Raw genomic sequence first — 27,262 nt, 5'->3', positions numbered from 1 at the left:
AGGCACCTGACCTCCAGTCTTCTGTCAGTTTTTGTCTTATAAACAATTCTTGCCTTGTTCTGTTTAGTCCCATGATCTTCACACTTTCATCCCAATTGTCACTTTGGGAGTCAATGCAGCAGACAGGTCAGCTTACGCAGTATATACTTCAGCCCAGGCGGTGACCAAGGCGGTCGGGCCCAATATACCTCGAGTGGCCGCAAAGCCACGCAGTAGCCTCCCCCGCTGTGCGCTCGCATGACCCCATTTGACCCCATTCCCGGGCCCCGTCTTTAAAAGACTCAATCTTCAACTTTGATTTTCATCTTGCTTTCTTTGTTTTTCTCTCTGGAGTTTCTTTCGGTTCGATGTTGCCTCTCTTTTAATCCGCAATGCCGACTCCGAGTAACAACGCTTCGATCGCCGAGGTGATCTCCACCCGTACTTGTCCACCAGAGCCAGATCGGATTTCAGCCTGGCGTGACTCGCCCGATCCTACTGATTCTGGCATCGAATCCTTTGATGCTCTTTCACCCGAAAGCGCCATCGCACCATCTGTCTTAAGTCGCTCCGACGATGGCAGCACCCTCTTGGCAACGGAGCCGCTGAAGGTGGAGAAGAAGCTGACGGGCGCGGACGAATACACTGCACCCGTGAGGTCTAGTTCACCTGCAGAATCATCCTGCATCCGTAGTCAGACACCGACATTGCCAACAAATTCCTCGCTGCTCGACTGGGAATTCTCAAACGTTCGGGTATGTTGTTAGCCTGACTGACCATCGGAGTCGCCACCCAATTGTATACTAACTATTGCCGCAGCTCCTACCAAACCACACATCATCCTTTTTGCGCTCTGGAAGTAAATTTGTTGGAACACAACAATCGGATCGCCAAGTTTACAATGTCGATGTTGAAATTAAGCACGTGGATATGGCGGAGTCATATCTTTGCGGCTATCTCCGCATACAAGGTTCGTGATTCGCGTGCACGGGGAACCTGCATGGGACCTATCCTTACTGACCCTTTTTTGCTCTTTATAGGTCTCACAGAGGATCATCCCACCTTGACCACATTTTTTGAAGGGGAAATAATTGGGACCAAACACACTTTCCAGACTCGCAATGAGGACTGGGGCGCCTCGGAAAAGACAGACCTCCACCACTGGTCCCGGTTTCCGGCCTGGCGTCCACTAGCAAAACAAGCCAAAAAAGCAGACTTCACTTACCGTAATTTTGCCCAGCGCGAACACATTTTCATGAGATGGAAGGAATCCTTCCTTGTTCCCGACCATCGCGTGAGGACGATTTCAGGTGCCAGCTTTGAAGGGTTCTACTACATCTGTTTCAATCAGATCGAAGGAACCGTGAGTGGTGTATACTTCCACGCAAAGAGTGAACGGTAAGCAAATAAACCTAACAGCACCAGACTTGTGCAACTAACGTTGTTTTTGTCCCAGATTCCAACAACTCGAACTCAAGCATGTCGAGGATCGTGGATGCGCGCCAGCACTCGAATTCCGTTAAATACGGTGAGCTCGATTGCTGGCGCACCCACATATCCTTACCATCCTCACCTTTGAGCCAATGCTTGATGTTTACGCTCATACTCTACATCTTGTTCTTTTATCCGTGATACACCATGTCTAAGCAGCGCTTCCTGGTCCCATGTCACTCGTGAAATTTGGATGTTTGACATTCCTCTCGCGCCGTCTTTCCTGGTTGCTTTCTCTCAAATACCCACTGTCTCACCTCTCATCTCCCACCCACTCGTCGAAGATTCTTTTGTTCCCACACACCATACAAAGACTCAAGACTTCCTTTTCCGACGCTATCAAAGCGACCTGGATTTTATCCATTCTCAAATTGTCCCTTATGTCTCATGATATCGTGATCTATGAAACGGCGTTTTTTTTTTCCCGCCTCTGGCGGCCCTCTGGCAACCTGGTTTCGGTTCCTTCGCGCCCTCAACTTGGAGCTCTAATCTCTTATCTTCTTGTTCGTTTATTGTCATCCTCTATTTCTTCTTAACTTAGTCTGTTAGTATCTCCTCTTTGGGCATCCGGCCAATTGACATGCATCCGGTCTGGAAAACTTTTCACTCTTTGGCAACAATTTTCACAATTGCATAATACATATGGATAAATGAGGGTGTTTAACACTGGAAAGAAGTCAGATCACCGCCCGCCTTAGAGACCATATCCGCCAAAAGTTCATGATGGATAAACTTCCTGAGAAGGCATAAAAGCTCTGCTTTTGTCTTTCGGGTTCACAGCAGCTGGTTTGACTCCAGGCTGTCAATCTAGGTGGTGGCGACGGCTGATAGAGAACACTCTGAATGACCGTGTGCTCGTCGATAATAGGACGGACATAGCCAGGCTCGACTTCTTCCTCACCCAATTTTCCTTTGGGCGTTTTCAGCTGGGTGTATGCAAGACTTTTTCTCTGATTCTCATATGGGAAGACCTTCACTGTCGGGTACTCGGTAAAGTGGCCGGCTCGTGGGATGACCTGACTATAGTTCTGGGTATTTTGGACGTGGGCCATTCAGGGCGTCTTTGGTGAATGGTGCGGCAGGCGGGCAAGGAGCTGGTGTATTTTGCATACACTTCTCGACATCCTTTCGTTGGTTAAAGCCGTGTTCGTGGCGTTGTCCTTTCTGGAAATTGGCCAGCGTGGGCCGAATCTCATAACCCCGGTCATAAGTTAGCAAACAAAACCCAACCCATTATCAATGATAACAGTATATTAAGACAGATAGGTTCTATTAAACTGGAAATGAATATATACTACTGGAATCCGCAGGTCAAGCGGCTTGTCATTGGAGGGGAGGGGGGGATAGACGGAGCTTGAAAGTCAAACTTCCCTAGTTAACCGTGAAAGTGGTGGCTCTTTACTTTCAATTCCAGCTGTACATTTGCTCGACACCATTCAGGAAGGTTTGTCTTAAGGCCTAACACTTTAGGAAGCTTGTCATCAGTCGCCAATCGATCACAGTCCTTGGCGGTTTGGCAAGCTTCTAGTCTCTCCTTTCAAACCAACGACCAGTGTTGAAAATTGTTAAAACCGACAGCTCCGTGACCGAAGAGAATGCCGAGAAGACAACTCCTACAGAAAAAAAGTATTAACTCCTAGATAGTTGTTGCACTTAGTCTTCCACGGCGATAATAGCAGATATCCCGAGCAGTATAAAAAAGTCGTTTAATACTAGCACTAGTCGTAGGGACTAAAAGTATATCTCGTGTAATGGCGGGCTATAAGAGTAAGGAAACGATAGGCATTCCCCCTCCAAAACACTAAAGGCGCTAGCTATATCTATTGTAGCTATTTAATAATTAATATCATATTTTCTAAAACGATTGAGTATCTCTACCATTATCAAGATATTGTGAAAGCTTTTCGCCTGCTGTAGTGGAGCGGGACGATTTAGTTTTACTATCGAGTCAAGACGCGATCTTCCGCCCCCCAACATGAAGGGATTCAGAAGATATCACTTAGTGGGTAAGACGTTCTTTGTCAGGAACCAAGTGCTCTTCGAAAGCCGCAGCTGAGTTACTTGAAAACATCTTGTTGATGTGCCGAAAAATTGAAATGGAAATGTGCATCTACGCAGACGACAAGATTGCTGGCTCTTAGTACTCCGAAAGATGGGACATGACACGTATTCCATTCTATATTTATTTTCGAGAAAGCAATCTTCACACATACAAAAACGCTGGATGAATATCCCTTGCGTCACGACAACCGCGACCTTGTGGTGCGCGTTTGCAAACCCTTGGGAGGGCTAGATCGCCGTTGGGGGGCGCCACAAGACATGTTCGTTAGTTATTGCACGCACAGTATAATAACCGCAACGGCCTAGACTAGACCAAACCACAAATCTGAGATGATGGGTGGTGCAACAATAACGTGTGTGTGAACCATGGATAGGCCCGACCTGTGTTTCTTTACTCATAAGCTATAACTCAGATGGCACGCCACCTCTTCAAACCGATGACTAGATGACGTTTCATGACCGATCCTGGCATTACATGGTCTGTCGGTTCAGATAGACTGGCATTTATGACCGACCGCTGCCTTCAAAACTGTTACGGTTGCTTCATATTTGTTTCTGTCTCGGCGAGACTACACGATACTTGACTGAAGCATGACTACTATGCCTGGCGCCATATCTGGAAGCGGCAATGAAGTCGAGAGACAGAAGTCTGTATATCAGCATCAGCTAAAGCCCCAGCGGTGGAAAGACGACTGGACGGGGCCGCCATTCAGTGTATGGAGCTATTTCACGTGCTCAGAAGTTGTATATTGACCCGTCGTAGGCTATCTATGCAGGTGCGGCAGTTCGATTCCACCTCCTGGCTGGAGCATCCCTTGCCCTCGCCGTGCGCGATACCTCGTATCCACTGGACTTTGCACAATTCGAATTCCCTAGTGGCAGTCATCGAGATGGTTGGGCTGGGTTCACGGAATTTATTTTAGAGAAGGTTGGTGACTACCAGGAGAAGCACAGCCAGAAGTTCGTCGGCTTAGCGATGTCGACCGAACTGTCCGAACGGTGCCCCGATCTCTGTTCGCGCCTTTGGGCTGAGCTAGATATCATCCCGATTGTGCTGCGCAATTCGGAGGAAAAAGTCAGTTGGGGGTTATACGAAGAGAACCTATCGTTCAAGTCATTGGACGAACATGCCGAGTCGATCGCAAGGAAATGTATCAGGTTCGATTTTCACCTTTGCTAAGTCCAGCTTGGTTCTCACTTTCTCGATAGGTTCTTCGGTCCCAGCCAGGCTCCCGTCCCAGAGATCGGGGTCCGAGGCCTTGTTGAGGTCGACGCCGCATTCCATGTCAAGTTGACCCAGCTTGCGGACTATGAGAAAACAGTGGAAGCCCCGACTTGGGCGGCAATTAATAAATATGCCAACGACCTAAAGAAACGCAGGGTAAAGATAGCCTTCTTCAGTGCTACTCCGCAGGGTGGTGGTGTCGCCCTAATGCGCCATGCCATGGTTCGATTTGCAAAAGTACTCGGTGTCGATCTTAGGTGGTAGGTTTTTGCTAGTCTCGATCGCAGTATCCATCTCCGTTCTCTGCTCACTATTCATTTAGGTATGTCCCGAAGCCGAGGCATGGTATCTTCCGAATTACCAAGAACAACCACAATATCCTCCAAGGCGTCGCCCCTCCCGGCACTCGATTCACTCAGGAAGATAGGGACGTCCTCCATGGTTGGGTCCTTGAGAATGCAGAACGCTACTGGTTTAAGGGGAAGAAACTCCTAGCTCCCCAGTGGATTGAGAACATTCGCTCCTACGCCTATCCGTTACTCCAGGAACATGGTCCGCCCCCTCCACCTTGGCTTCAAAAGAACGGCCCTTTAGTGCCACCGTGGGAGGGCGGTGCTGATGTGATCGTCGTTGACGACCCGCAGCTGCCATGGCTGATTCCGCTCATCAAGGAACAAACTCCGGACCGGCCGGTCATTTTCCGTAGTCACATTCAGATCCGAAGCGATCTTGTCGACACGCCTGGCACCCCGCAGGCCGAGGCTTGGGAATTCTTATGGGAAGCAATCAAGCAAGCAGATCTCTTTCTCAGTCATCCCGTACGCGCCTTTGTGCCGAAGAATGTGCCTCCAGAAAAGCTTGGATATCTGCCAGCTTCAACAGACTGGCTGGACGGACTCAATAAGCCTATGGAAGACTGGAGCACCTCGTACTATGGACGGCTCTTCAACTCCAAGTGCCGGGAACGGTACATGCCGAACATTGCATTTCCAGAAGGTCAGTTACTCCAGCAGGGTGGGGGTTCTCTCCCTACACGTCTACCTAGAATTCAATAAGCTAATATCAAGCTAGAGGATTACATTATACAGGTTGCCCGATTCGACCCTTCAAAAGGGATCGAAGATGTCCTCGCCTCCTACGAATTGTTCCACAGACGTCTTGTCGAGGCACGCCCGGACATGAAACCTCCTAAACTGCTCATCTGCGGACACGGCTCCGTCGATGATCCGGACGGGTCGATCGTATATGAGGCCGCCTTAGGTTTTGTCGAGCAGCATCTCGAGCATATTCGGTCACTGATCTGCATTATGCGTGTCGGCCCTAGTGACCAGGTGCTCAACTCTCTTCTGTCCAAGGCAAAGATCGCCCTACAGCTCTCCACTCGCGAGGGGTTTGAGGTCAAGGTATCCGAGGCGCTGCACATGGGCAAACCGGTGATCGCGACTCTAGCCGGCGGAATCCCACTCCAAGTCCAGCATGGCCAGAACGGGTTCCTGGTTGATGTCGGCGACACCGAAGCGGTAGCTAACCATCTCTTTGAACTGTGGATGGACCAGGAACTGTATAACCGCATGAGCAGATATGCAGCAATCAGCGTAAGTGACGAGGTGAGCACCGTGGGCAACATGTTATCGTGGCTGTACCTGGCATCGGAGTTGTCGAAAGGCGCGATCATTCGGCCCAATGGACACTGGGTCAACGACATGGCTCGCGAGAAGGCAGATGAGCCGTATGCTCCAGGGGAGAACCGGCTTAAGCGGGTGTTGACGACAAACGCTGCGAAGTGAGGAGATACTCTACCACAAAAGCTACTCATTTGTAAAATTGGATTTTTTTTTTCCCTTCATTTTTCCTTCTTTCTTTCTGCCATTTGAACCCTCGAATTGGTACGCGTCAAAAATTGCACAGTGACCGGAAGAAACGAGATGATCGCAGAACGCACGAAGTATACGTAGCCGTCCGCGCATAGAGTGGGTATTTACCCCTTGCAAGCGATTAGTTTTCTTGGCTATCTCAGCGTTGTGACTGCCGAGTATCGGCGCATTCGGGAGGTATGCCTGAAGCGCACGCTACTCTCTTCAATCAACGAATTTGATTCCGCTTGATCTCATTCGTCATACATGCACACTAGACCATACGCTCTTGGTTCACGTAATTCACTACCAAGCTGGACAACCCCAAAAAACCTTACTAAATGCAATAAATTACGTCTTGATATCCCGTGAGTCTATAGTTAATTACCGGTAGAGTGAATCCGCCATTGTCTCCTTGAACAATAGAATAATCACATCAATCCGTGACCTTTTCAGTACCGTGGGAGCGTAACACGCACGAAGTTAAACTATGCAGGGTGCCAAACGGTAAATCATGTGCCTTTTGGTTGCCACCAAAGAGGCAGCAAACCCATGCCATCTTCTCCCGTATTTATGAGTCGAGTGACTCGATGCCAACCATAATTCGCTACTTCCAGTCTGAATTTCCTCATCCCTCCGTCAGAGGCCCTTCTAGCCCGCTCCATCCCCGACTGCTATCTCCAAGCTCGGTGTAGGGCTCCGAGGAATAATTTCGATTTCCCTCATTCTCAGAAAGTGTCTCCTCCCATCTCCCCCGCCAGTACCAACCATATGATCGGGTTGGAAGCAGAACTATCGGTCCAACAAACGGCATCATACTTCCCATATAAGCCCTCTTCATACCTCTGCATCTTTTTGAGGTTTACACACTTGTGTCATCCCGCTTTCGCTGAGTATATATCTGACTCAGTTTATGCTGAGGAATGGTGAAGATTGCTCAGCAGATTGACATTGGGATTTTCGCATACGCGTTACGGAGCCAAGACAATGACGACTGCTACAGAGCCGTCCGCAGACATGCCCTGGAATGCCTCCAGGGTTAGTGGTCAGGCCCAGTCGCGCATGAGGACTAGATTGGAATCGGGTGTCACAGTGTTAAGTGCGATTGAGTCCTTGCCATGACTATTCTTGCGCACACCCCTGGAGAGGATCACACAACAATAATGGGTTACGCTGCTTTGAATACCTGGTGCTAACTTGCTCTGCTATTAGGAGATGGACGCTTGGATATCAACTTGTCTGACACCAGTCTTGTGCGATTATTGGCTCCCTTCAGGCCTTCTCCGCCCTGTCCGCCTCGTGCAGAACTCGCTGAACGGGCAGCCCAACGAAAGGAAGAGGATGCAAGTCCCTTCCGTCTCAACATTGTCATCCAAGTTGTAGGGTCTCGTGGAGACATCCAACCATTTATTGCGGTTGGCAAATCCTTGAAGCAGTACGGTCATCGCGTCCGACTGGCGACACATTTGACATTTAGAAATTCGGTCATGGAGAATGGACTAGAATTCTTCGATATTGGAGGACATCCAGCAGAATTAATGGCCTTCATGGTGAAGAACACGGGACTGCTACCTGAATTTAAGACGATTCGAAGCCGAGCTATCCACCGACACCGACGCGACATGGATGACATTATCCATGGCTGCTGGCGCTCATGCTCCGAGACTGGAGATGGAACGCAACTGCACCAGATTCCGGATGATTCCGTGCATGGTATCGTCGGTTGCCGACAACGGCCATTTGTGGCGGATGCAATTATTGCAAATCCCCCGAGCTTCGCTCATATTCATTGTGCGGAAAAGCTTGGGATCCCTCTCACCATAATGTTTACGTCAGTCACGCCCCTTAAGCAGTGCCTGATATCACGTAGAAGATGCTGAATAAGAATCTATAGGATGCCATGGTCACCTACCCAAGCTTTCCCACACCCGCTAGCCAATATCAGACGATATAAGACGAAACCAACGGTGGCCAATGCTGCGTCCTATGCCATTGTAGACATGATCCACTGGCAGGGCCTCGGCGACATTATCAACAGATTCCGCAGAAAAACCCTCAAATTGGACATTCTGGATGCCGCTCAAGCTCAAGGCATCGTTCATCGGTTGAATATTCCGCACGCTTATCTCTGGTAGAGCCACCTTTCATATCATGCAAGTGAAGATTGATCCGCTGACGTAGTCTAGGTCTCCTGCATTACTTAGCAAACCAGAGGATTGGTCCGACAATATCGACGTCTGCGGGTTTACCTTTCTCTCCTCTACAACCGACTACACCCCCCAGATGATCTTGCTGCCTTTCTACGGGCGGGCCCGCCCCCAATCTATGTCGGGTTTGGCTCCATTGTTGTGGATAATCCACAAGCGTTAAGTCAAATTATCCGCGGCGCCGTTCAAAAAACTGGCCAGCGTGCGATTATCTCTAAAGGCTGGAGTGGGCTAGGAGCGGATAGTGTGGATATTCAAGAAGGGAATAATTTCCTCTTGGGCAACTGTCCTCATGACTGGCTGTTCCAGCATGTTTCCTGTGTGGTGCACCACGGCGGTGCTGGGACAACCGCAACTGGTCTCAAATTTGGGTGTCCGACAGTCATTATTCCATTCTTTGGTGATCAGCCTTTCTGGGGGGCCATGGTCGCCCGAGACGGAGTTGGCCCGTCTCCAATTCCTTATAAAGACCTCACTGTGGACAAACTGGCGGACGCTATCTTGGAGGCTTTGAGCCCATCACCAAAGCAGAAAGCCCACGAAATCAGTAAGATCATCCAAGGCGAATCAGGTGTTGAGAACGCTGTCTCCAGTTTCCACAGGCATTTGCACTATGAGCGAATGAGGTGTGCTCTATGCCCGTCTCGTCCGGCTGTGTGGTGGCTGAAGGATTCCAAACTCGCCCTGAGTGCCTTTGCAGCGACTGTGTTGGTTGAAGCTGGATTACTCGATCTGCATGGTATCAAGCTGTAAGTAAAATGGCACCCTTACTTGTGTTTGCCCGTTTGGGATGTTGAATAGGAGACCTAGGTACCGTTCTGAAGAATACGACACTAGCAGAGATCCACAGAATCCGCTCAGTGCGGGATCACAGGCACTATTTGGCAGCATGACCAAGTTTATGATTGACGTGGGAGACACGGCCTCGGAGATTTTTGACTTGGTCTCGGGCAGACGGTGCTACGCATATTTTCGCGGAAAGCGTCAGAGAGAGCCAGGTGACCGTCTTCAAAGACATGAGTCGACTTCCGTCGAAGAACGTGCTGGGACTCCCACTGTGCTGAGGGATGACTGGGATACAGTGAGACGAGGGTCATTTAGTGCGCGATCCAAAAGGAAAGGCAGGAAAAGGTATGCTGCGGCCTTTGAGAATTTCCTGCCAACAACAGCGGCTCATGCAAGTCGTTTGGCGCGAGGGACCCTGGATATAATCATCATACCCCCCATGGAAATCAGTCTTACCTTGTCCAAAGGTTTTCGCAATGCGCCCTTATTATTTCACGACGATACTGTGAGGGATCGCCCGAGGGTAATTGGGATTCACAGTGGATTGCGAGCTGCGGGAAATGTACGTATGCGACCAGAGCTCCAAATCATACTCACTACGCCGCACTTCAGTCCATACCCTATTAACTTGTCGTATAGGAGTTTATATTCGGCATTTACGACGGTATCAGCGGGCTGATCACACAACCTCGCAGTGGCCTAAAGAAGGCCGGAGCTAAAGGCCTCATTGGAGGAGTTGAAAAAGGGGCTGCAGGTGTTATGCTCAAACCATTAGCAGGTCCGTACTCATCCATATCCACTGTAACACTACCGCTGCTTAGGTAGGAAAGCATAGGCTAAATTCTGGAGCAGGACTGTTTGGATTAGCAGCATACCCTTTGACCGGTCTTCACAAGCATCTGCGGGATTCCTTATCCGAGGGGAAGCAGAGGCACATTCAGCGCTCACGAATTGCTCAGGGGATTGAGGAATTCCAAACTTCATCCTCTGACGAACGGGCGGATGTCATCAGACAATGGCGTGCTTGAAATCTAGCAGGTGCGAAGCGTAAAAAAAGGACGGACGCCTCCAGGTATATGATAAGCGATAGAAGCGCAAAAAGATCGTCAGGTCGCCAGCTGTTGTTATTTCGGAATCAGACGCGGGACCAGTTAGCTGATCAGATGCTTGCTATTCGATCCTACGACTCTTCCGGGAAACACCTCCCTGTCATCGAGCCTGAGCTTTATACAACTACTACCAAGATCCAATAATGTTTTTGGTTCATCGGACTGGTTCCCGTATCGGCCTTGTGAGACGCTCCAAACGGGCACAGTGGCTATCAGAAAGAAGAAGGAGCGAGAGACACCGGCCGTGTTCCATGATTATGACGACGGAATCAGGGAGACTTACGAAGTAGACTCTTCTGCTTCTTTCCGGCCTACTACACGGGGGGACGGCATGGCCTCTTCAACGTATGGTTATGTATGTCTGATTTGAAATTACAGAAGCGGAAACAACGTGGCGACTGAGCAAGACGCCCTATTAAATCTCACGAGGCTTTGAGGCCTCATATGCAAGAGGTGTCAGCAGTAGATCTTCTCATTTGAGCCAATTGTCATTCAAGGACTTCGAATACGATTTATCCTATGATGTCTCACATTCGCAAGACTTTTGTCAGCGGTGAGAGCCGTATCACTGCAGGTATGCATGGAACCATGCGTAGGCCCTTCTCTTCCATCGTATTGCAGCGTCTGTTTGGAAAGGCCTATTTTTGCCCGGGTATACAGATTGCGGTTCAACATGGACATGGAAAATTGACAAGTGTTGTGGGTTAACGCGTTTGGCTATAAGGCGCTGGATTACGAGATGAGTCGAATGACCGATGAGAAGATAGCTAGGGATGTGTGACTAAATTGTTTAGCTTAAATAAAACATAATGATAGAGCAAGCCCGTATGCAAGCCCATAATGGCTGGCATTGAAGCGGAATTGCCATAGCATATGTTTATATCTGATTATATTGCGCGACTATCCGTCCTCATCCAGGGATAGATTGAGACTAGCAAAGTCAGCTAGCCATAACCAATTGATTACCCCAATTCGAAACAAGAGTAATATGCCTCCCAAGCATTGTGGATGCACATCAGTTGAAGTAACTGACGAGAAGATAGCAAGTGATGAATGCCCCAAAAGATCCAGCCTAAATAAAATATATTGATAGAGCAAACCCCAAAGGGAACCACAGTATATGCTAGATATGCCGAAAAGAAAGATGCAAGAAACAGCATATACAGAAAGAGACAACAACAACCCCCTAATTCGTATACATCCGAGTGTCATACAACCAAGTGACATCAAAAAGAAATGCCACAAAATACCGACGACGCCCAGAACAAGAGATCGCACGCGAAGAACACGGACAGAACAAAAACAAAAAAAGAAAGACCAAGATAAACAAGAAACCGGAATGCGTAGATCTGCGGTCCAAGGCATGAATAATATAGGACCGTACCGTGATTATGAAATGAGATGGCGTTATCTTATGAGATGGGGATCATGATATGACATGACAAAAGAGCAAAAAGAAGTGAGCAGGGGTATCACATGCGACGCCATTCTCGAATGGCGAGATCGAGCGAGTGTGGTTTTGCGTTGGGTTGTGGGAAAAGTGAAATGCTTTTTGGTTCCATGATCAAAGTTCAGAAGTTGTATCGTGAGTGATGACAACAGCGTAGAAACAGAAAGTCGCAGAAGAGAGTGGGTGAAATCACAGGTATGTGGAGTTCTGACGGCCATTAGTGGAGCTGCCACTACTGCTGTATTCGCTGCCCGGGGTGGGAGGCTCCATGACGACCTGCTGGCGGATAGAAACGATCCATTCGTGCTGCAGGAGTTCGGCGGCGGTCGGGCGGCGACAGGGATCACATTCGAAGCAGCGGCGAACGAAGTCGATGCCCATGTCGCTGAGTTGGTCGCTGGATGGAAGTACTGGCTGCTTGCCTTGGGCGATGTTGTACATGATCGCCCACTCGTTGTCAAGGGTGGACCATGGACGACGGCCTGTGGCCATTTCCAGAATCACACAGCCTAGAGACCAGATGTCCACGGCGCCTTGGCGATTGGCCAGGTCTGAGGCATCGCCGCGGATGACTTCGGGGGACATGTACATGGGGGTTCCGGTGGTTGTCTTTTGGTTCTTGCGTGTTGGTTCCTTGTTCAGCATGGGATCTTTGTGGCCACCAGCTGCTGAGCCCTCATTGGGCATTACTGTCCGACCTGAGCGGGCAATGATCTTGGCGGCGCCGAAGTCAACGTACTTGATGACACCGTTGTGATCAAGTAGAATGTTTTCAGGTTTGATGTCACGGTGGACAATGTGGGCTTCGTGAAGATAGGCAAGACCCTCCAGAAGTTGAAGAGCATACACCATAATCACGGTCTCATCCTCGATGCGACCATGCTCCAACAAGCTGGCAAGCGAACCGCCGGAACAGTACTCCATGAAGATGTAGACTTTGTCACGATGCACTTCAATTCCATGGTAAGACACAATGTTAGGGTGGTCAAGTACCTCAAGCACGCCCATTTCGTCTCGAATCTGCTGAGCAATCTTGGGAATGAGCTGGGGATCCTGAAGACGAATCTCCTTGACAGCCATCAAATAATTGCTATCCAGGTTGATAGCCACGTAGACGGAACCAAAGGTACCACCTCCAATGAACTGGCCCTGCTGCCAACGCAAAGTGACGTTTGTGGCAGATGAAGAAAGTACCGTGAGAGATCGATCGGCTTCATTAGATCCTTCCAGCACTCGTCCAAGAGCTTGGCGCTTAGCATCTTCCTCGATTCTTCGGTCTTCAATCTCCAAAACACGTGCATGCCACGTGTCGCGAACAAGCTTTGACGCTTCTTCGTCGCTGGTGATTCGACCAGCGCCGATCTGTCGGGCACCATTACGCTCTTCCATGCGCTTTTCGTTCTTTGCTGCGAGCGAGGAGCGAGCGCCCATGATATCAAAGTGTGAGATAAGGAGAGACATACATCCTGCAACCTTTAATCTGAGGCTGCTGAACTGGTCCTCATCCATGGAAAGAAGGTGCCGGCTGGATGTAATCGCCATTGCGAATTCGAGAGCGGCGACAGCCCACTTGAACGTCTTTCGGTCTGCAGCATCGCATTCATCACAGACGAAAGAGACCCAGTCGAGAGACAACTCGACCAATCGAGCACTGTTCATTGCGCGTCTATTGGCGTCGACATAGTTGGATGACCGTTTACCGAACTCGGTTGCAAATGCATAACAGGCCTGGACCAGATCATTGTTCTCCCACTTGATTTCTCGCAGCTGGTCTTTGATGACAGCAACACTATCCATGATGGTCATGGACAGCTTGAAAGAGATTTTCTTGATCTTGTTCAACTCCACATTGACACGACCAAGATTGGCACGTTGCTCAATGACCATATCAAGTTGGATTCCAGTAAGCCGCGACAATTCCATCCGAGCATTTTGCAGGCGCTCTTGCATGCCTTCGACAACAAGACGCAGCTTGCCCAAGCGCACGTCGGTTGGGTGCTCCAAAAATTCCACCTGCAGTTGCTTACCTGCCCATGCAAGAGGTCTTTCAGGGCGAATAACCAGGACATATGGAGTGTGGACATCCTCCGCCGTGTCGTCTTCCTTGAAGGAAGTAGACAGAATGGCCTGGATGTCAGCAGGACGATTCCACAAAGCAGGATGGGCGACCAAATAGACACCCTTCTGACCCCCAGCATTGGAAGAAGTAACGAGGAAGTGGTCGGAGATTAAGAGCGCCTCGAAGAAATCATATGCAATGTCGGTGGTGATGTTGTATTCGGAAGCATTTTCGAAAAGCTGACACAAGAACTTGGAGAATCGATACAGCTTGCGTTGGCGAATACGCGTTGAATCCAGAATACTCTTGTATCGCTTGTCCATGTCTGACACGGTTTCTTGGGGTCTCGGGACGAGTTCGCGCTCGAAATGAATCATAAGACGTTGGAGTGATCTAGCAGTCAAAGCACTATGGTTTTGTCAGCGCAAGTCGTGAGTAATATTCCAGATGAAGACAATACCTAAACTGTTCAGCCACCTCAATATCTCCACCGTCAAGACGGCGGCCGATATCGTAGGAGTATCCCCATTCCTGTTCCAAGATTTCGGCTTCTTTGAAGGTATTCTTGTTGGCATTCAATTTCCAGTTGAGCAACCGGAAATAGTATTTCATGGCATCCAATACCGAGTTATCAAAATTCTCGTCAACACATGGTGGTAAATCCCAGCCAGGCTCTGGCCTCGAGATGTCAAGGTAGCGGAACTTAATGTCAACCGCAACCTTCATGAGGATTTGGAATTGGGAAATCATCTGGTCAATCAGGATTGGGGCCTGTTGAGCTGGATCCTTCATGTTTTTAGCATAAGACAGACGGACTCGGATGATCTCCTGGATCAGCCGAGAGGGAAAGTTAATCAGTGTTAACAGCTCCTCGATATATGGCGGCAAATGACGCGCCGCAAACGCTTCTGCGTTCTCAATCAAAGTACTCTTTGCTTTCTGGATAACGGCAAGGATTCTAAGAAGCATGCCGTCCTCATCCTGGAGAGTCTTCAGGCCATCTTCCTTCATAATGCGATCCAGGAAGGATGAGCCATCGGAAAGATCGTTCTTGGCAGACTTAACCCTGGGCTGGGCGAAGTCGAGAGCCTCGTTTCCGACCCAGCTCTGCAACACAGCCAGCTCGGTATTGATCAGAGCCGTGATGTTGTGCCACGAAAAGATAGCGGCGCGACTGGAGACGAACTCCTCCGAAGCGACACGAGGGTTCGCAATCTCCATCTCCTTGTGTGACGAATAAAGGACCTCACATTTCTCGACCTTTTCCACAACATCCAGGACCTGTTGCCTTGGCGGTTTGCCAATCTCAGTCTCGCCTTTAATCTGGAAACTGATGATATCCTCGATAAGGGGGCCAAGGTGCGACCGAGCATCCTCAATCAACTTCCGCTGAAGAGGAAGACTTCGGCCACATGTTCTTGCCCGAACTCCGATCCAAAGCGCGTAGCTTTGGGCCGCCGACCGTTTTGATTCCGCGGACCCAATCAAACGCTGCTTTTCTTGTTTAACCACATCACCTTTCAACACCGATGCCAACATAGAATGCCACTCTAGTCGCTCCTGGTTCTTAGGATGCTTGAGTTCTTCTGTCGTTGGTAGGTTGTCGTCGGGAAGGAAGAGTTGGGTATCGGGGTCGTAGGAATCATCTTCAAAGGCTACCTCTGATGAGGGAGAAGGGTCTTCTAGATCGGCATCTCCATCTATCATGTTGTTTGTCTGCGCGTCTTTGAAGTGATGATACCAAGCCTGTGGGTTCGCTCGAATCCGCTGGACGTAGGCCTTCTCTTGGGCTCGATATTGCGCATTCAGATCGCGCCGGGTTCCGCGTTTGGCTGATGAGGATCGTTGGCGGTCTTCTTGAAGGCTTATGTACTGGGGCGGTCGGCGCTGCGGTGCGTAGGTATGGGAGGGAGTCCGTACAGGGACGGACGGGCGCTGAAGTCGAGGGTCGCTAGCCATGGCGAGGCCATCGGATTTGTCGAGCATAGAGGAAGCGCCAACACTAGCGCCCCGTGGTCGTGTTGCCGGGGTACTAGGCCATGAGGGAATACCTGGGGAGTGATTTGGAGGGGAGGACGTGATGGTTGTGGCAGGCGTCTGAATTGCGCCTTCAGGAATCTCTACGAAAGAGGAGTTGGCCCTGGGATATTGGGTAGGGTACTCATCAGAGGACCCTGAGCCATCTGAATCAGGACTGGGAATGTCCGGGTGCTCCATGGTGGATATGTGTGGTGGTCACGTCGTTGAAGCCCTGTGAAGTGATAGGGGCGTGTGTGGCGGTGCAAGTGTGGCGGAAAACGGCCGGATGTCAGGGATCTTCCCCGCCGCCCACCACTGACCTTCCGATCTGCCGAGTATCTTTTCCTGTTTGATGCTTAGCTCCTACGTGGTTTAATATCTGACCAGCATTTATATTAAGTCCAAGCCTAGTCTACGCGTCCAGTCCTAAAACGAACCTGTCTTATGTGCTAGTCGTACTTTTGAAACATGGAAATTTCCTTGTTTTTGCCCTCGGGTTTGCAAAGAGCTCATGAAATGCCACAAGCCATTCCTTGAACTGATTGGATGCGCTCAGGACAGATGACCAAACGCCGGGTGTTGGTGTAATATGGCGTTAGAGCTCTGATAGGCAATTGGATTATTGTATAAACATGTGCTCCGGGGTTGGATGCTCTAGGCGCACCTTTTTCAAAATGGAAGAGCACATCATATTCATGGTCAACAACAGCCGGCTATGATTATCAGCGTGTGGCTGATAATTGCTGGGTCTATCCATGGCGCGATTTGCTGGTCAGGATTTAGCGTCTACTTTGGGACAAGCTGACGGAAATTTTCGGTTAAGCAGCAGGGATCTGTATGGTAGCTGTGGAGCTGCTGATTGGCTGGCAAGTAAGGCCAGTCGTAGAACAGTCAGTAAGCTATCAAATAAAGTATTTGGGGATAGCATGGAAGTATGCGGCTAAATTGTGTTGTGGATTAATCCAAGGTCCTGTTTGCCTTGGTTACGAGTGATGATGATGTGCAATGTGGCTTGTATTCGGGCGATCGTTGAATGCTGATGGAAAAGAATAAATATGACAAGGCATGGAGGGCACAAGGTTTGATCTGAGAGAAGAGACTATTGATACAAGGAACGATCGTTATGCATCAAAGAGCCTATCTACATGTTAAAGCTCTATTGTTTTGTCGATCCGAGACTAGGAGATGGGCAAGTGCCTCATGCTCATCGCAGGATGAGATGATCAGCCCACGAGAATCACTAATCTGCATCTAAAAAGCAATTTAGTAATAGTCCCCATCATAAAATCTGTAGAGCACTTGAGACTACTAGACTAACTAACGTCAGTCCAGAAAGTACACTTCAAACAGCAAGAAATTCTCGTGGTTATAAACTGCCTAAACTTAATGTTCGAATACATGTACATTTCATCATGCACACATAAAACATTACAGCGTCTTACTATTTACAAATATAGAAGAATTACCCCTGACTAGAAGGGCATTGCATCCACGCCTGATCATCGACGATCTTGAAGGCTGTCGATCAGTGGACCCGATGTGAACTCAAGGATCGATTCATTGACAGTTAACTGGGGCTCTAGAGAAGATCTGCAGTAACTGATTCAAATAATGACGACTTTGTGATATCCAAATGGATCTAAATGGGCAGTGCAAATTCCCCATGCACTGCCTGTGCATATACTCGGAAACTACACAATGTTCATGCAAAGCACGCATCATGACTTGCAAATGCGGCAATGTTCGGGTATACTATTTTATACGAAGCCAGGAGTATCAATAGCGTAATGAGATGCATATCAGCCCCGGAATGTGTTGTCCATACAATGCATTGACTAGAGTTTCCCCGGCGCCAAGACCCGGGATGCCGAAGTACGCCCCGCCAATGACAGACGACATGCTTATCTTGACTCTAGCAACCCGCATGGCGAAGGGTTTACCTTTCGCCCCCATGCGTTCTCCGTTCAATTCGTGTGGAACCGGGACAGTTTTATTTGAGAATATGCCAGGAACGGAGATAATCTAGAACCCTGTACACTGTATGAAGTACAGCACTGTACATAGCGCATTCTGTACTCGTACTCTTGTATGCATGTACTACGGAGATTAAATCAATCTATTCTACGGACATTCATGCCCGGGCTTCTGGCATTAGCATTAGGCGCACTCCGAAACAAATATGAACTGGCGGAAAGCTCGACAACAAGAATAATCTCCCTCGCATGGCCCGTTCTATAGCTCCGATAACGTATATTGCACGGTGATTGGCTGACGGGATGACTATGATAAGAGTCCCATTGACCTACTTCACGTTTCACGCCACGGTGAAGTAGTTGGACATGAACCCTAAAGACATGGACTCCGAACTCTGGGGGCATTGATGGCTTGACAACAACCAAGGGCGAATTGTATGGCGGACCAAGCGATATACGAGTAAACAACCTTGGAAGCCCTAAGTCGAGATAAGCAAACAGCTCTGATTGGTCAGTTCAGTCATATCTACAGCCAGTCGTGGAGCTCTGTCAGCCCTGCAAATTCACTGAAATGACCCAGTCTGGCTCGATCACTTTATTATTTCCCCCTGCTTATCAGCGGCCAATGCTTACAAGTCCTCCGAGATGCATGCTCCAGGGGTATAGTTCTTCGACAGAGAGTGAGCAGGCCCTGTGCAAACAGTTCTACTGTTCAGGTCTAGACCTGGTTTCTAGAATACTACTCCGTACTCATATCTTAAAGAATAGAAGCATACCCGTAGCTGTATATGAAACGGACCCGAAATTCCCCGGTTCAAGTCTATGGAGTACATACCCCCGGTCATAGACCCGGACATGGCTGAATTAGGCTGTCTTGGCAACTGCTATCGGTCTGATCAGATGAATCATATCATAAATCATAATGACCAGCTCCCACTATCGGAACTAAGATCGATGGTCTGGTAGCCTTGTGTGGAGCATTCTGGTCTGTGGTTTGTTATTTAATTATCGTTTGTCCCTGCAGGCTAGACATATCACTTTTCTCTCCTTTCATCAGCCAGGTGCTTGAACAGGACTTATTTTTATCCCACTCTTCCTCTTTCCAGATTTTGGACTGTTGATATCTGTTCCCCTTATCTCTTCTGTGATACACAGCCTTCGTCATGTCGGCTTATCCGGTTGAGTACAATGGCACCATTGCCACAGGTGGTGACTCGCTCACCGAGGATTTGAATATTTTCTATAATGTAGGCTATTATTCGGTCTACCACACAGTCAATGGAGCTGTCAGCTAACAATGGTATTGTAGGCTGGTGATATCGCTTGGGTGATCGTCTCTTCGGCCCTTGTGCTGCTTATGATTCCTGGTGTTGGGTATGAGTTACTGACCACCCATTCCATGATATCATATACTAACTTTGCTTCCATAGATTCTTCTACTCTGGTCTCGCTCGACGAAAGTCTGCCCTCTCCTTGATATGGCTGTCTATAATGTCGGTCGGAGTGGTGTCATTCCAATGGTTTTTCTGGGGTTATTCATTGGCCTTCTCCCACTCAGCTGGTAAATACATCGGTGACCTCGAGAACTTTGGCTTCCGCAATGTCCTGGCTGCTCCATCCGTTGGAAGCAGCAAGGTTCCCGACCTTCTGTTCGCCATCTTCCAGGGCATGTTCGCTGCCATTACGTGAGTACTATACAAACATCAAGTCATTACAAAGAAAAGAACTGACAACATATCCGCAATCAGAGTTGCTCTCGCAGTCGGTGCCGTCGCCGAGCGTGGTCGCATGCTCCCCTGTATCATCTTCATGTTCATCTGGACCACCATCATCTACGACCCCATTGCCTGCTGGACATGGAACTCATCTGGCTGGGTCTACCAGCTCGGAGGTCTCGACTATGCCGGTGGTACTCCCGTCCACATTGCCTCCGGATCCGCTGCTCTTGCTTACTCCCTGATGCTGGGCAAGCGTCGCGGCCACGGAACCCACGAGCTCAACTACCGCCCTCACAACGTTACCCACGTCGTTATTGGCACAGTCTTCCTCTGGGTTGGATGGTTCGGTTTCAACGCCGGCTCTGCTCTCTCGGCTAACCTCCGCGCTGTCATGGCTGCCGTTGTCACCAACCTTGCCGCATCTGTCGGAGGTGTGACCTGGTGTCTGCTCGACTACCGTCTGGAGCGCAAGTGGTCTACCGTCGGATTCTGCTCTGGTGTCATTGCTGGTCTCGTTGCCATTACCCCCGGCTCCGGATTCGTCACTCCCTGGGCTGCTTTCATCTTCGGTGTTGTTGGTGCCATTGCTTGCAACTACGCTACCAAGATCAAGTTCCTCATTGGCATTGATGATGCTCTTGATATCTTCGCTGTCCATACCGTCGGTGGTCTCGTCGGTAATCTCCTTACCGGTCTCTTCGCTGCGTAAGTTTTACTTTTCCTATCCATTCCGAACTATAAATTAACATCCTCTCAGTGACTACATAGCCGCTCTTGACGGTACTGAGATCGACGGTGGCTGGATCAACCACAACTGGGTCCAGCTCGGCTACCAGCTTGCCGACTCCGTCTCCGGTTTTGCCTACTCCTTCTTCGGAACATGCATCATCCTCTTCCTGATGAACCTCATCCCCGGTCTGAGCCTTCGCGCCCCCGAAGAAGATGAGATCATGGGTATCGACGATGCCGAGATTGGCGAGTTCGCCTACGACTACGTCGAAATTCGCCGTGACGTTGTCAACGGTGTCGAGGCCGAGGAGAGCGCCTCCAAGCGCACTATGACCCCCACTGGGGAGAACACAACCATTGACACTAAGGCTTAATTGATATCCGTGGATGTTGATTTTGTCTTTTTTGGTCAGCTCGTTCCTTTAATATTTAATATTCGGGCTGTTTGCCTCCTATCATTTATGATCGCCTTTCTTTTCTTTTTTCATTCCCTCTTCCCTTTTTACCAGGTTCTTTTTCGGTGTGGTGTTTTCTTTAGAATCACAGGTCTCTTTTGGGATGCTCTTCTGGATAAAGAGTATCCCGTTCTTCACTTCGTTAGCATATCTCTGATACCCAAATATCAATACAATTATCTAAAATCTGTTCCAGTAAACCAGTACATAAATGCAAGAAATATACCAGACTGTGGCTTCAAGAGGGTGAGCTGCCCAGAATATATGGTGCATAGTATGTCACCCATTCGCCTTGTGTGCATGTCAACCCAGTAGCTGGCCAGTGCCTATACTAGTATACTTACGGTAGAGCCCTCCCGATTAAGCACCGGCCAGTTGATAGATGAGTCGTCCAATAAAAAGCGGGTCCGCCGGAGCTGTCACATGTGGCCGCTCCGCGCAGAGCTTCCGAAATCCCGCCCCGCCAATTCTTTCCGCGATCATTCTCCACCCTCCGCGGAAGCGAATCATCCAAACCCATTCGTTTTACCCCAATTATCTCGCTTAGTTCGAGTCCTGCCATCAAGATGGCCTCGGAGACTTCTGGACCTGGCAGTCGTGCTGGCTCCGTGCCTTCGACTAGCTTTCCCACCGATCCTTCGGAGTTCGATAAGGACCCGCGCATCTCCTTCTCCAAGCTTGACAATCAGTACATACTTGAGACCGACGATGACCGTGAGTTCGTGTGGGACACTGGCATCAAGCGCTGGGTTGAGTCGGTATGTCTACCCCTTCTCCAGCTCACGGGCGGTCACTGGCCAGCTTGGGGTAGCTCATGAAGTGCTGATACTAATTCGACATGCCGGTTCAGATCGACGAGGAGCTCTTGCGTCAGCAGCAGGAGGCTTACAAGGTTGAGGGAGTCGATGAAACCGAAGCTGCTCACCCGCGCGATCGTAAGAAGCGCAAGCAGGAGAACGACGCGGTAAGGGTTGCAGCTGTCGCATTTTTCAAGATTGACGCTGACGAAGTGTTTTTTCTCGTTTTAGGCCACCGAACCCAAGCAGAAGAAACCCCGTGTCAACTGTGCTGTTTATGTCTCCTCCATCCCTCTCGACGCGACCCTGGACGAGGTCGTGAGCGTTTTCAAGAAATTCGGCCTCATCACTGAGGAGATCGACACCGGAAAGCCCAGGGTCAAGATGTACAAGGATGAGAATGGAAACTTCAAGGGTGATGCTTTGATTGTGTACTTCCGATCTGAGTCGGTGGACATTGCGATTCAGATGCTTGACGAGACGGACTTCCGTTTCGGTGTCACTGGCCCCAATGGCCCCATGCGTGTTCAGGCTGCCGATACCGCTTGGAAGAGTGAGGAGGCAGATTCGAACCAGGATCAGAAGCAGAAGCAGTCGCACCGCTCCAAGACTGATCAGCGCAAAATTGCCGAGCGCGCTAAGCGTCTCAATGAGTATGTGCTCTGTGTTGCGAGTCAGAGATAATGTGCTGACTTCTTTTGCGTAGGAAACTCAACTGGGATTCTGAAGAGGAAGGTCCCACTTACTCGAAGTACGACCACATGGTAACTTTGAAGCACATGTTCACGCTTGAGGAATTGGACGTGGGTTACCCCATTTGTGTCATCGAGATCTAGTCGCTAACATGGTTACAGGAGGACCCAGCTGCCATTCTTGAGATCAAGGAAGATATTCGCGAGGAGTGCGAGAAGATCGGTGAAATTACCAACACCGTGCTCTACGACCTTGAGCCCGAGGGCGTGGTCACTGTCCGCTTCAAGGACCCCGCTGATGCGCGTCGCGCTGCCGAGGTAGGTTACATCTGTTATGTGGTCCATTACAGCTACTGATGAAAATTTAGGCCTTTTCTAAGCGCAAGTTTAACGGTGTTCAGGTCGTGGCCTACGTCCAGCACGTTCGGGAGCGATACCGCAAGTCCGGCACTCAGCGCGATGCCCTCGAGGGAATCGATACCGAGGCGGAGGAACAGAAGCGTCTTGACCGCTTCGGTGATTTCCTCGAGGGTAAGGGCACCTAAGTGATGACAAAGTCGCGAAAAAATAGGTGTAAGAGCCATGAAGGTGTGGTCCGATGCGGTGAAATGCGGTGTGGAGGGGGGGGGAGTGATGTGAATGTCTGCAAATTTCTAAGCGAATACCCGATGTAACAATAGCGAATACAGGAAGAAATGCTATGAAGCATTGAAAGAACACGGTCAAATCGTAGTAGACATGAAAGAGTTGTTGTTGTCCTCCACGCGCCCAAAGAAAAGTGAAGTGTGGTTCGCACCTCCCCCCGAAGTCCCGTGATGGCACTAGGCCCAATCAGGCATCACCCCCCCTGAACCCATTCAGTTGTTGACTTGTTGATCCCACACACACCGCTCAACCCATCCTCTCTCTTTCTCCTTCTCCCCATCCTCTCGATTCTATACTCCCCCTATTTTTCTTCTGAATCACCTTCAAAATGCGTGAGATTGTATGTGGTCCCCATGAGACGCGTCTTGTTTCTTGTTTTCTTTCCCCTGAACCACCCCCACCCGTTCTAAACAGATCTTTTGCTAACCCCCAATGCTCCATAGGTTCACCTCCAAACCGGCCAGTGTGTAAGTGCGACATTGAAGATGGATACCTTTGTTGGATTACTTTGGGATTGGGACTAAATTCGACTTGGACAGGGTAACCAAATTGGTGCCGCCTTCTGGTACGTGGACATTGATATCGAAACTTTTTTTCGCGTCATTGGTTTATAATTCACTAACTGGATTACAGGCAAACCATCTCCGGCGAGCACGGTCTCGATGGCGATGGACAGTAAGTTCGTTGAGATTTGTTGTGGTGGATTGGGCAGCTGATATCTCGTTAGGTACAACGGTACTTCCGACCTCCAGCTCGAGCGCATGAACGTTTACTTCAACCATGTGAGTACAGGACAATGAAATTGGCTATCTCGACATTATCTGATTGTTATGTTTTGACCGCTCAGGCCCACGGTGACAAGTACGTTCCCCGTGCCGTCCTCGTCGACTTGGAGCCCGGTACCATGGACGCTGTCCGCTCCGGTCCTTTCGGCAAGCTCTTCCGCCCCGACAACTTCGTCTTTGGTCAGTCCGGTGCTGGTAACAACTGGGCTAAGGGTCACTACACTGAGGGTGCCGAGCTCGTTGACCAGGTCATCGATGTCGTCCGCCGTGAGGCCGAGGCTTGCGACTGCCTCCAGGGTTTCCAGATCACCCACTCCCTCGGTGGTGGTACCGGTGCCGGTATGGGTACACTTTTGATCTCCAAGATCCGTGAGGAGTTCCCCGACCGTATGATGGCCACCTTCTCCGTCGTTCCTTCTCCCAAGGTTTCCGACACCGTTGTTGAGCCTTACAACGCTACCCTTTCCGTCCACCAGCTCGTTGAGCACTCCGACGAGACCTTCTGTATCGATAACGAGGTATGCACCTCGTGGAAACAAGCAATGGCACAATACTGACGAATTTAGGCCCTGTACGACATCTGCATGCGTACCCTCAAGCTGTCCCAGCCCTCGTACGGTGACCTGAACCACCTCGTCTCCGCCGTCATGTCCGGTGTGACCACCTCTCTCCGTTTCCCCGGTCAGCTCAACTCCGATCTCCGCAAGCTTGCCGTCAACATGGTGCCCTTCCCCCGTCTGCACTTCTTCATGGTCGGCTTCGCTCCCCTGACCAGCCGCAGCGGCTACCAGTACCGCCAGGTCAGCGTTCCCGAGTTGACCCAGCAGATGTTCGACCCCAAGAACATGATGGCTGCTTCCGACTTCCGTAACGGCCGTTACCTCACCTGCTCCGCTCTCTTCCGCGGTAAGGTCTCCATGAAGGAGGTCGAGGATCAGATGCGCAACATCCAGAACAAGAACCAGAGCTACTTCGTTGAGTGGATCCCCAACAACGTCCAGACCGCTCTGTGCTCCGTTCCCCCCCGTGGCCTCAAGATGTCTTCCACCTTTGTCGGAAACTCCACCTCCATCCAGGAGCTCTTCAAGCGTATCGGTGACCAGTTCGCTGCTATGTTCCGTCGCAAGGCTTTCTTGCACTGGTACACTGGTGAGGGTATGGACGAGATGGAGTTCACTGAGGCTGAGAGCAACATGAACGACCTTGTCTCCGAGTACCAGCAGTACCAGGAGGCCTCCATCTCCGAGGGCGAGGAGGAGTAGTAAGCTTACCCATCCATTCCCCTGTCAAGATGATATCCAGCTAACATTCTCTTTAGCCTTGCCGAGGACGTTATCGAAGATGAGGCCTAAATAAATCTCTCTGAGATTTGTTCATAATACCCTTGTCAAGCCTACATTCACTACCATTCGGACCGGCTTTGTGGGCTTGCGCCCCGAACCCAATTTGTTTGAGCGCTCCTAATTTACTTTTTTTCTGTCTATCTTCCTACTCGGCTTGGGTCTTTTCTTCGATCCCTCCAGAATAGCACATAGTGGAAAAGCAATTGACAACATGACTTTCCATTTCTTCTCTTGTAGCTTGATTATTCTTGTAGTATCACGCTATGTTTGGTTTGTCGTGTTTTACATTCTAAGTTCATACTTCCCTGTCTCTACTTAATATACGAGTACACCTGGGTATGAACATGGAAGCACAAGCACATTCTTGTCTTCCTTCTCCGCCATGACTGGATCCCAGGTCCAATATCTTCTCATCTGTTCCCTATCAGAAATTGCCTCAGTCTTCCTCGTTCTGATATTGACCCTCGTTATCACTCCCAGGGAATTCTGGTAGGCCTCGGGCTGGCATGTTGATTTCATACCCCAAATTCCGCGCAGTGAGCATGGGAGACTGGTATATCAACTGTAGCCAAGAACGATGTTGAGGCTAGTCACGGCTCTATCCATTGCGATCTCCCGAAGTTCATGGTAAGTTTATCGGGAAGGCGGGGCTGGTTTTCAACGGTGTTGGATATTTCTGGGTTGGTATTAGATTGAGTCCGGTTGCATGTTTCAGCAGGTATGATATAAACTTCGGGTCGAATTGAATGATTTGAGGAGCTGTTGCTTGGTTTTTTAAGGGGCTGCCTGGAAGGGGATCTTTATCATAGATTGGCTGCCTGTGTGGCATATCGGGTTGTGTTTCATTGTCGGGTTTCGCCGTGAGGAAGAGAATAGCCAGAATTATGATTGTAGGTTAATGCTTCGGCGAGGAACGATCAATTCTATAGATGATGACTTGCTGAGATGGATGTCGTATAGCGAGCAGGAGTATTGGCTTAGACGACGGTAGGGTAGCGTAGCTTTATCTATCACTTCTTCTCCAAGTATTTATTGCATTTATCATGCCTCTACAATGTTGCACTGGCCACACTGTAGTGGTCGACTACTATGAATGCATGCTTGAGCAGAGGCTAGTTGGAGCATTCTGGAGTGGTTTGGGAAGGGGGCGGGTTCGGCCGGGTTTGTTAACACAGATGTCGCTACCGTGGGAACAGGGGAGGCTGCCTGGAGCCTCTGCTGCTTCTGACTCTGCCTGGCTGATAGCTTGGGTGGCACCTTTGAAAATGGAGTTTAATGATGCAACACGGATGATTCTTTGAGTGCTTGAAAGAATGTGTGAACCATATGAAACGTATAACAGGAAAGGATGTTTTAAGTACTCGGAAGTGTTTGCCATTGCATGAACGTGACAATCAAGAGAAACAATATCACAATAGTATTCCAAAAAGCATCATCTAGCATCATAATTCTGATATTTCTTAGCCGGAAATCATGGATAGCCATCTTTCTCTGTATCAAGAAAATACTGATATGTCAAAAACCCGAGTACACTGTACTCTATTGAGCTTCATATATTGCAGCCAAGCATACATCACAAAGTTTGAACAGCCTTTGAAGATTTTGAATGTATAGTCAAGGCAGCACTCATAAACCTGCTCTCAATAGGATATACCAAATCCCTCGTGTTGTCAACATCCTGCCGGTGTTTTCTTGATGTGGAGCCAACCCTAGAGATAAGCATATTTGAACCAAACCGAAGACTCACGGGGCTCATGTGGAGGAGCGCGTCATAAGCTCGGCAATAAAATTACCAATCAAGAAAAGTTTTCAATGGGAAAGTCGGCATTTCTTTATAAGCACGTTTTGTATAAAGGAGTGTCTCGGCTTCACGGATTCCGGCTTGT

At 49.4% G+C, this 27,262-nt stretch overlaps 8 protein-coding genes across 8 annotated transcripts; 6 read left to right on the top strand and 2 right to left on the bottom strand.

Annotated features, from left to right (window-relative positions):
• Window positions 1–371: 371 nt before the first annotated feature.
• N7508_006565 (GID4/VID24 family protein) lies at window positions 372–1,502 on the top strand (the record flags this gene model as incomplete). Its single annotated transcript, XM_058464631.1, has 4 exons — window positions 372–734; window positions 799–949; window positions 1,020–1,377; window positions 1,436–1,502. The coding sequence occupies 4 exons, from the start codon at window positions 372–374 to the stop codon at window positions 1,500–1,502; spliced, it is 939 nt and encodes a 312-aa protein (XP_058318484.1).
• Window positions 1,503–2,147: 645 nt separating this feature from the next.
• On the bottom strand, window positions 2,148–2,522 carry N7508_006564 (uncharacterized protein; the record flags this gene model as incomplete). The annotated part of the gene is made up of 1 exon (XM_058464630.1): window positions 2,148–2,522. One exon carries the CDS (start codon window positions 2,520–2,522, stop codon window positions 2,148–2,150), a length of 375 nt encoding a protein of 124 aa, XP_058318483.1.
• Window positions 2,523–4,122: 1,600 nt separating this feature from the next.
• Window positions 4,123–6,543, top strand: N7508_006563 (UDP-Glycosyltransferase/glycogen phosphorylase; the record flags this gene model as incomplete). The annotated part of the gene is made up of 5 exons (XM_058464629.1): window positions 4,123–4,245; window positions 4,295–4,689; window positions 4,741–5,016; window positions 5,079–5,752; window positions 5,828–6,543. 5 exons carry the CDS (start codon window positions 4,123–4,125, stop codon window positions 6,541–6,543), a joined length of 2,184 nt encoding a protein of 727 aa, XP_058318482.1.
• Window positions 6,544–7,532: 989 nt separating this feature from the next.
• On the top strand, window positions 7,533–10,630 carry N7508_006562 (glycosyltransferase; the record flags this gene model as incomplete). The annotated part of the gene is made up of 8 exons (XM_058464628.1): window positions 7,533–7,647; window positions 7,822–8,440; window positions 8,504–8,740; window positions 8,796–8,936; window positions 8,981–9,565; window positions 9,618–10,164; window positions 10,242–10,380; window positions 10,455–10,630. 8 exons carry the CDS (start codon window positions 7,533–7,535, stop codon window positions 10,628–10,630), a joined length of 2,559 nt encoding a protein of 852 aa, XP_058318481.1.
• A 1,720-nt stretch (window positions 10,631–12,350) lies between these two features.
• sskB (uncharacterized protein) lies at window positions 12,351–16,437 on the bottom strand (the record flags this gene model as incomplete). The annotated part of the gene is made up of 2 exons (XM_058464627.1): window positions 12,351–14,628; window positions 14,681–16,437. The coding sequence occupies 2 exons, from the start codon at window positions 16,435–16,437 to the stop codon at window positions 12,351–12,353; spliced, it is 4,035 nt and encodes a 1,344-aa protein (XP_058318480.1).
• A 2,938-nt stretch (window positions 16,438–19,375) lies between these two features.
• Window positions 19,376–21,033, top strand: N7508_006560 (ammonium permease MEP2; the record flags this gene model as incomplete). Its single annotated transcript, XM_058464626.1, has 5 exons — window positions 19,376–19,459; window positions 19,522–19,586; window positions 19,643–19,897; window positions 19,961–20,635; window positions 20,688–21,033. The coding sequence occupies 5 exons, from the start codon at window positions 19,376–19,378 to the stop codon at window positions 21,031–21,033; spliced, it is 1,425 nt and encodes a 474-aa protein (XP_058318479.1).
• Window positions 21,034–21,680: 647 nt separating this feature from the next.
• On the top strand, window positions 21,681–23,148 carry N7508_006559 (U2 snRNP complex subunit CUS2; the record flags this gene model as incomplete). The annotated part of the gene is made up of 6 exons (XM_058464625.1): window positions 21,681–21,872; window positions 21,965–22,078; window positions 22,143–22,564; window positions 22,618–22,714; window positions 22,766–22,921; window positions 22,972–23,148. 6 exons carry the CDS (start codon window positions 21,681–21,683, stop codon window positions 23,146–23,148), a joined length of 1,158 nt encoding a protein of 385 aa, XP_058318478.1.
• Window positions 23,149–23,576: 428 nt separating this feature from the next.
• N7508_006558 (beta-tubulin) lies at window positions 23,577–25,385 on the top strand (the record flags this gene model as incomplete). The annotated part of the gene is made up of 8 exons (XM_058464624.1): window positions 23,577–23,588; window positions 23,692–23,715; window positions 23,788–23,813; window positions 23,882–23,923; window positions 23,976–24,030; window positions 24,096–24,551; window positions 24,600–25,294; window positions 25,352–25,385. 8 exons carry the CDS (start codon window positions 23,577–23,579, stop codon window positions 25,383–25,385), a joined length of 1,344 nt encoding a protein of 447 aa, XP_058318477.1.
• Between the last annotated feature and the right edge of the window lie 1,877 nt (window positions 25,386–27,262).

This window comes from Penicillium antarcticum, assembly GCF_028974205.1.
Source record: "Penicillium antarcticum strain IBT 31339 chromosome Unknown utg000006l_segment0_segment0, whole genome shotgun sequence".
Classification (NCBI taxonomy): Eukaryota; Fungi; Ascomycota; class Eurotiomycetes; order Eurotiales; family Aspergillaceae; genus Penicillium; species Penicillium antarcticum.
Note: the sequence above shows the minus strand (reverse complement) of the source record. Positions and strands in the feature narration are given on the sequence as shown.